Below are 9,331 nucleotides of genomic sequence, written 5' to 3' on the forward strand. Positions count from 1 at the left end.
ACGCCCCAATGTGTTTCTTAGAATTTTGTTCAATATGCCACACACATAATCTATGATGAACACCTTTGGGGAAAATATTTCTTATACCAGCTGCAATTGCTTGAGCTTGATCAGTCATTATTGTAATAGGACATCTCCGTCCCATAGAAGTTAGAAAAGTATCAAATAACCACTCAAATGATTATGTTCTTTCATTAAGTATAAATCCCATGCCAAACATCACATTATTTGTATGATGATTCATACCAACAAATGGAGCACAAATCATACCATATTTTTTAGTCCTATAAGTAGTATCAAAAACTAACAAATCACCAAAGTAATAATAATCTCTCATCATCCTTCCATCTCTCCAAAAGAAACTAACCAATGCACCATTTTCATCTTGTTCAAAATCATAATAGAAAACTGCTTCATCAATTTGTCTCTTAGCAAAAAATTTGATTAGTTGATTGCAGTCACCTCCTTCAAGTTTAGCTCTCTTTTCAACACAAATAGCATTATAAGCATCAGGAGCTGTAAAACAAAGGTTAGGAGACCCTCCAACCTCCTTCTTCAAAGCTCTCAAAGAATCAGAAACTTTAACTCCACTCAATCTAAGTGTAGAAATGAAATTAATATGTTCCTTAGAAATATCCCTTTGAGACCTTATTAAATGTCTCTTGTCAACAGGAATCATTTCATGATTATGGACCATCTCATGTCTTGTACATGTATATACACCTGAACGGTCAATACTAAACTGCACAAAAGCTAAGCAACCAGTCCTTATGTCAAGTCTCTCATAGAGCCTATTATTCCTACACTTATCATCTTTAAAACCCTCATTTGTACAAACAAATCTTTTCATAGAGAATGAATCATCTCTTCGCCTCTTACTTTTTCCAAATCTAATTCCAAAGCCCTTTCTAAATGCATATTCATTAAAAATTTCATAAGCCACATCTTCAGATGGAAATTGTTTCCCATAAAATTCAGAACTAGTTGCTTCTTCAAAAACAATAGCATCCTTTTTTTTCCACTGCAATATTAAAATGTAACAGATGAACACATACAATAGCATAATGTTCAATTACAATAATGAATTTTATAAATTACAGTACAATAACCACATGTAAATTGTTAATGATCATTCATCATTACATAAATGAACATCTATCAAAATGATAATGAAACATGTAAATGAACATTTATGATTACATAGATAATTATGAATTACAGTTACTACACGTATGTAAACGTAAATGAACATATAATATCACATACATGAGCATTAGTTTAATACGACGAAAAACTCTAATGAAATTAACGGAATAGAATATTTTATAAAACTATAGCTATTCATTAAAATGCACAAAATTGGAAAAAACATCAATCAAACAACAACATTACAAATAAAAATAATAAAATCACAACAATACAACCAAAACTATAAATCAAAAATATCATAAATAACAATGAAATCAAAAATTATAATCGAACATAATGTAGGTTATAATGCACACAATTAGCAATAACAATTAGCAAAACAATAAAATCAAAAATTATAATCGAGCATTATATAAGTTATAGTCCATACAATTAGCAAAATTATGAAATCAAAAATCAAAATCGAGCAAGTACACGCGAAAAACAGAGCATAATCAAAATCGAATGATTGAGAGAAAAATTACTCACATTGATTCGCAAACGAGTCAAGTAAACCAATTCCAGGAGGAAAAATAGAATCACAATCACGATCAAAAGCAATTAAGCTAGAATCACAGTCACGATCAACCGCAATTGAGCTAGAAATTTCCATGGAAGCAGAGAGAGAAAAATTGGGGGGAAAATAAAAAATGCAGGGAGAGAAAATGAAATCAGTAAAATAAGAGAGAAAAAAAGAGGAAATTAGGTTATGAAAATCATTATATAGTTGCTTGAATAGAAAGTTAACATAAATGAAAAAAGAAGAAAGAAAAAAAATACAAAAATGGCATAATGTGTTCAACGTAAAACGACGTAGTACATGGGGGTGTAGGGGAAGTTGCCTACCCTAGAGTCTAGGCAAAAAATTTCTTAGTAGACATACAATGAGCTAGGCCCATCATAACTCATAAGTAAAATTTGGAGAATTATAATCAAGGGCGGAGCTAGCATTTTGCAAATAGCGCTCAGCCATTGCTAGATGAGGTCGCGCCCAGCAAATGATTATCAAGTAGGAAAAAAAAATGAATATTTACTAGAAAAAAAATGAACATTTATTTCTGAACACTGCATTATATAAAAATGAACATTTATAATATAAGAGTAAAATAAAGAGACTATGAAACTGAAAAAAAAAATGTACATTTAATATTATATAACTGAACATTTTAATTGTAAATAAAAATAAACCTATGATGTTATTATTTATTCATCAACATTTTTTTTAAGTTTCAAGTTAAATACCTTAATTTGTTCAATTCTCTTGAATTGAATGGATATCATGCAATCGAGCTATATGATTTAATACCAATTGAATAAATCAACAATATGTTTTTTTAATAATGAACAAAATGCTAATGTCTAACATTATTAATGCTAATTTTCATTGAACACCCTTTATTATAAAAGGAACATTTTATACAACTGAACAAACACAAAAATTTGTATTTCGTATTAATTAAATTATATAATAAAATGACCATTTATATAATTTTATAAGAATGAATATCATACGCCATGTTAATTAACATTTATTTTATAAGAATGATCATCATATTGCATGAAAATGAACATTTGATTATTGAAAAATACAAAATTATTGTAAAATAGGTTCATTTTGAAATTGTTCAATTAGAAATTGTTCATTTTTATTACATTACTGACCAGGATTTTGACATTGGTAAAAAACTACCGTCCACATACTAATCGACAAACAATACAAATGTATTCAAAAGTTGCAATTTTTTTTAGTGTTAATAGAATTACAAGGACAATGATATAGACGAAATTTGTTTGGATATTACCCTTAAGGTTTTGACTAAGCCAGTTGGCATCCATCCCTGTAAAGCTTCAATTGCAATTTCTTTGTGGTATATTTTGAGAATTAATATTTAATGAGGAGGATTGGAGATTCAATTAATGTTGTAACCGTTTTGGAGGAGAGTAAAATTTTCTGGAGAGAAAATGAGATGATTAAGTGCTCCATGGCCAATACCAAATTGATAAATAAAAAAGACTCTTAACTATGATTTGGTTAATGAAATAGCTCCGACGACACTATGGTAACAAAAAGCTAACATCAAACGACAATTTGGTAAAAAAAAATCTTTTTCAGGCGACAATTAACCCAAAATATACAAAAAATTCCAACAAACGACTCGCAAATGCTTAATTTAGTTCGTTTTTCGTGGTTTTCTTACCTAAATCTCCAACCCCTTTTTCAGAATTAACCATTTGAAGAAAAATTATTGTTTAAATATTAATTTTCATGTAATTTTCCTACCCCTTATTAGCAAAAAAAATTTAAAGTGGGGTTGGAAATAAATTTTATATCGGGATATAGGAAAAAAAAAAAAAAGAGAGAGAGAAAGGAGATGACATATTAATTTTTAAATGGAAAATATAATTTTAAAAAATACAATAACGAATTTAATTAGGAAATTTGAAGACTTAATGATTTTTTTTTTTTTTTTTTTTTTTGAAGCAAGACTTAGGCCCTGTTCTGTTCACCTTATTTTAACTTATTTCAGGGTTAATAAGTTCATATAAGGTTTAATAAGTTCAAATAAGATAATTTCAGGAAAAATAAATTCAGATAAGTTGTGATAAGGGTTAATCAGGGCTATCAAATTTAATTTATAACTAAAATAAGTTCTAATAAGGGCTAATAAGTTCAGATAAGTTAAGTTAAGAACAGATAAGTTCAGATAACTAAAAATCAGGTGAATAGAACACACCCTTAATGATTGTTGTAAATGCGTAACAACTAGTTTAGTTACGTAAGTTTTCTATCCTCTCTCCAAAACCCTAGCTTTCATTATTGAAATTGAAAGGGCTTTCATCGGTTTTAACCTGTGGAAAGGCACAATTCTTGTTTCTTTAAAGTTTTTTTAGGTTTTATAATAATGTTTCCTTCTAAAAGGAGGAACTTTTCTCCCTCGAAAGAAAGAGTTTCCGATCTTCTTCGAAAAACAAGGGTTTTTCAACCTCCTCGAAAGACAATGTTTATTTCCTCTTTTCGGGGGAGAAATTTCTTAGTTTTGAATCCATGATATTAGATCTAATGGATTGTCGTGAAATTATTTTATTGGTGAAAAAGTTATCAAGTTTTCAAATACAGACAGATGAATCAAAAGGAAAACATCCTCACAACTATAAAGGATCATTAGATTGTCTCTCCAACAAGGCTGTATTTTCCAGCGACATAAGCGGGAGATGTTCTACAGTGCAAGATCTACTCAACGATTGTAGTTTTTGGGAAGGAAAATTTTATTTGATTCAATATCTTATGTATTTGTTAACGTCGAGTCTATATTGTAGATATCGTGTGACTTTTAATTAATAAAATATTTCGATCGGAAAAAAAATTAGATATTTCGATCGAAATGTCATCTGAGAATATTTTTTTTTACCAAATTATCTCTTAGAGTTAACTATTTTACTATATTGTTGTCAGAGTTTTTACCTCAACAATCCTATGATACACACCTATATCTTGATCAACAAAATAATTTTATCCTCTTTTTATAATAAAGTGTAATATTTTATGTAATCAAGTCCAAAATTATAAGTAGCATTGGTCATTTCCCATGGTCCATTCCATGGTAGGTAGACAAAGCTAGACCTCGCAATTTTGACCCAAACCCGATGACTCGATCCGAATGATCCGACCCATGACCCGAAATCGACCCAAAAACAGTGACCCGAAATTGACCCGAAACCCGAATCAACCCGACCCGAAGTGGAATTGACCCGACCTTAACCCGAAACCCGAAATGACCCGACCCAAAACGACCCGACCCGAGATGACCCGACCCGAAGTTGACCCGAGACCCGAAATGACCCGACCCAAAGTGACCCGAGACCCGAAGTTGACCCGATACCCAAAGTGAACCGACCTTTAACTTGAATTAATTGACCCAAATAGACTCGAAACCCAAAGTGACCCGAACCAAAATTATCTTATACCTTAAATGACCAGAATCTATTTAAGCTAAAGACTTGACCTGAGCAAACCAAAACAGAAAAAAAACCGCAATCAAACTGACTTAATTTTCTTTATTAATTTGTAATGTGTAACAGTGTAAGTAATTTACATATTTTGAGCATTACTTTTCTCAATTTCTTCGGCCTTTTATCTCTATAAGTTATTAAAAAAAATCGTAAGAAGATTGAAATTTAACGACTATTCTACATAGTTTGTCCATAAGATTAAATAAATCAACTAAAGCTCGAAATAAATTAAAAGTCACAATTCTCAAAAGTCTAGATTAAAAAATAGTACAATAATAATGCGTACATAATATAATGTTCAATACCAAATGAAATTACAAAATAATCTAAAGTCAAATAATTACTGTATTCCATGAAAAAAGTAGCCTTAATAAATATAGTGAGTTTCTCGTCAAAAAATATATAAACGTATACTACCTCCGTTTCATATTATTTTCAACGATTAGACATTTTTCCTCTTTACTTTATTTCAAATCGTTGCAAATAATATGAAATGGAGGTAGTATATAGAGTTGAATTTAACCCAATGCATCAACCCGAATATGACCCGACCCAAAGTTGACCCGAAAATTGGACCCGAAGATTGACCCGACCCGAACTGACTCGACCCAAAAATTGACCCGACCCGAACCGACCCAAACTCGACCCAAAATGTTGACCCGAAACCCGACCCGACCTGATTATCAGTTGACCCGAAATCAACCCGAAATGACCCGACCCGACCCGAACTTGACCCGATAACTTTTTGACCCGAACTTGACCCGACCCGAAATGACCAGACCCAAACCCGACCCGAATGACCCATTTGCCAGGTCTAGACAAAGCACAGTGATGATTGAATCCTAGCATGACGGCACTAACACTACTATCTCTAAACGTACAACCTTTTCCACCATCCAACACCCCACGCTTGCTAACTGCTAGAATGGACTATAACATTACTACATCAGTCGCCATTTTTTTTTTTTTTTTTTTTTTCCTGTGGGTAATCAAGTACTCAACCAATTGTTTGGGTCAAGTACTCAACATGAGTATACTTCGTATTATTATTACTTCATCCTACTTTAAAAAATTGTTACATACCTGACGCCACATAATATATTATTTAGTTTGATCCTCACCCCACGGCCCCACCCCTCTTGTGACATTGAAAAAAAAAAATTAAAATGTTAGGAACTTTCTTTTGTAAGATTTACTGGTGTATCTCCTTATGACATTAAATGACACAGATGTTGAACATTTCATAATTAAAGATGGCATTACTCTCCATTATTGACTGCATATCATCCTAAATTCCTAATGTAGCTTAAATGTTTCAAGCTGAACTCGAATAGTTCACAGATTAGCTAGGGTCATTAACACTCCTCTATAAAACTACTCCTTTAATTGTTATCTGCAACTTTAAAATTTTTATATTTCTCAAATAATACCTTTAAATTGCACATAACAATTAATATAGGTAGTAATATATTTAATTTAAAAAAAAAAAAAAAAAAAAAAAAAAAAAAAAAAAACTCCGTACTTTTTTTTCAATTTGGATCATTTTATGTTGGATCACGGATACAATTGTTAGGTGCGTGATAAGATAAGGACTAAGGAGGAAAACAAGCATTAGACAAGTACTTGACCCTGCAATTCTTTTAAACTGACGAGAAAACCACAAACACATACATAAATTTAATTAAAATAAATCCAAAGTTTGGACTTGGGCACTTGGCAAAGTGGAGTGTGGACCGTCGTCAATGGTCCCCTAATTTGTCGCGTATAAATCACGTGATCTCAATTGTTTTTCATCCAATTTGACGGCTGTGATTTATTCTTGTAGACATTCCCTCTCGATTGTTGAAAAACCACCTAATTATCATTAAACATGTTAATTAGCTTTTTAATTTTGTTACTCTACCTCTTTATTTATTATTTTTTTTTTCTTGCTTTAGTTCTTCTAGTTCAATCTTTCTACTTTGCGTCTTTGCCAATTAAAGTGCCCTTTTTTTCTTGCTCAAGTAATTTATTTCAAATTATAACAATAAAAAGTGTATGTATGGATAATCAAGTGCTTTGATTTTTTTTTTGATAAGGAGAAGGGTCCTACTGAGCTGGAACCTCTCACAGGTTCTCACGGTCCAAGTTAGCGGGCTAGACAATTTGGAAGAGTGGGGGGAAGATAAGGGAATCCCACTCCCCCAAATTGTCACTAGTGGGGATTAAACCCCTAACCTCATGGCTGGAAGGTTGATGTAATTTGATTTCAGTATATGTATAGGAAGTAAAAGGAAAAAAAAAAGTGGGAAGGAATTAACTGAATGAATAGTTGGATAAGATTTTTATTTACTATAGAAAATTAAAATGGGTTTTAAGGGGATGACAAGTACTAACTACTAAGTAGCATGCAATTTTTCTATTATATAAAATTGATGTTTCTCCATTAATTCACAGCGATATCTAAACTTTACCTTTTTATAGGGAGTACTTATCAATATATTTGAACTTTTTTATTTCTAATTACACGCATATTCAAAATAATAAAAAGTCAATAGTTTGAAAATACAAATAGATCGAGATAAATTGCATAACCATTCAACGGGGTCCCCTCCCCTCCCCTCCATCACAAGAATATATTCTCACTTGGAGTGTATACAAATAAACGATTTACAAGTGGAGGTGTCAAAATGAAAAATTAGGGTGATGGAGAGAATTGAATGGCTCATTTATTATTCATCAATATGTGAGTATTTATACAAAACCTAATATTATAAGATAGAAAATAATATTCCTAAACAATAAACTACCATAAACATATATCCTAAAATCCTAAAGATATATTCACTAAATATCATCTTAACATTAATAATACTAGCTATATTATTACTCTAATCATATCTACGGAAAATATAACACACATATATTTTCTGATATCTTATATCTTTATCACCCTCCCGCAATCGTAACAGCAGTAACACAAACATTGCGATTGGAAATTCTTTACTTTGTTAAAGTCGATCGAATTGCACTACTTACTATGTTGATGTCGCCTTCAATTTCTTCACTTTGTTGAAGTCGGTCGAGATGCACTACGCGGTTGATTTGCCTTCATTTTTTTTTCCTTTTTTTGAATGATGAGAACATTTAGCTTTTCGAACCCATCAATCATCAAATAAGCAAGAACGTCATTCTTTTCGAATCTGCAAAAGTAACAATTTTGGTCTTTTTTCCTGAGCAAAACCAAGCTCCAATCAAATATTGGTTTATCTAAGCAAACCACACTCAAAACAATTAAAACCTTTGTCTCACGGTAAAAGGAGAACCAATATAAAAACCTCATGTCACAGCACAAGGAGAACCAATATATCTTGTCTCACGGCACAAGAAAGCCGATTTTTTTTTTAAATAAAAAATTGTGCCAAACGTGGCTTTTCTTCATCTCCATGGAGATGTAGTACGGGAGAAGTTTATAAGAATGTGGATTAATCACGTATACCAACCAAAAAAAATAGAGGTTATTTAATTTATTTATTTATTATTCACAATAGTAGAAAATAAATACATATTAGGTAAAAAAAACCGTAACATTTGAGGTAACGTCCGAATCACACACTAGATATACTAACACTTGAACATAATTATTAAATTAATGATGTACAAAGTATAAAGTAGTAATTTGGGATATCTCCTTGGGCCCACACTAGTTTCTCTTTTGAAAATTTGTGAAGCAAGCAAGTTAAACAAGATAATTTTCATGCTAATAAGAAGGTTTAAATTCATTTCTCTGAGAATGAACGAACCTAAGATCAGAGGTTTTACCGTTCCATCTCAATAAATATACATATTCATACATCAAAATTAGTCTCTTACTCATAATTAGATACAAATATACAATTAGTTTGCACCCAAAAAAAAAAAAAAAAGAAGATACAATTAGTGCGGTGGAAACTTCACACAATAATGTGGTGTTGATTATGTCTAGCAATATTGAGTACATAAATTGGTCCCTCAAAACTTATTAATACCATAACTAATACATTTGACTATAAGTATTAGGGCAACGACATCATAAGGTATAGATCTCAACTAGACTAAATTTGTTTAAGTGTTGAAGTGTTACTCAATACATGAAATCAAATTTAGCCTATAT

At 31.2% G+C, this 9,331-nt stretch overlaps 1 protein-coding gene across 1 annotated transcript; it reads right to left on the bottom strand.

Annotated features, from left to right (window-relative positions):
* Window positions 1-181: 181 nt before the first annotated feature.
* LOC145575286 (protein FAR1-RELATED SEQUENCE 5-like) lies at window positions 182-1,801 on the bottom strand. The gene is made up of 3 exons (XM_081633173.1): window positions 1,678-1,801; window positions 1,220-1,224; window positions 182-1,021 (listed from the first exon to the last, which is right to left on the bottom strand). Exons 1-3 carry the CDS (start codon window positions 1,799-1,801, stop codon window positions 182-184), a joined length of 969 nt encoding a protein of 322 aa, XP_081489299.1.
* Between the last annotated feature and the right edge of the window lie 7,530 nt (window positions 1,802-9,331).

Source organism: Chenopodium album, chromosome 13 (genome assembly GCF_948465745.1).
Source record: "Chenopodium album chromosome 13, dcCheAlbu1.1, whole genome shotgun sequence".
NCBI lineage: Eukaryota > Viridiplantae > Streptophyta > Magnoliopsida > Caryophyllales > Amaranthaceae > Chenopodium > Chenopodium album.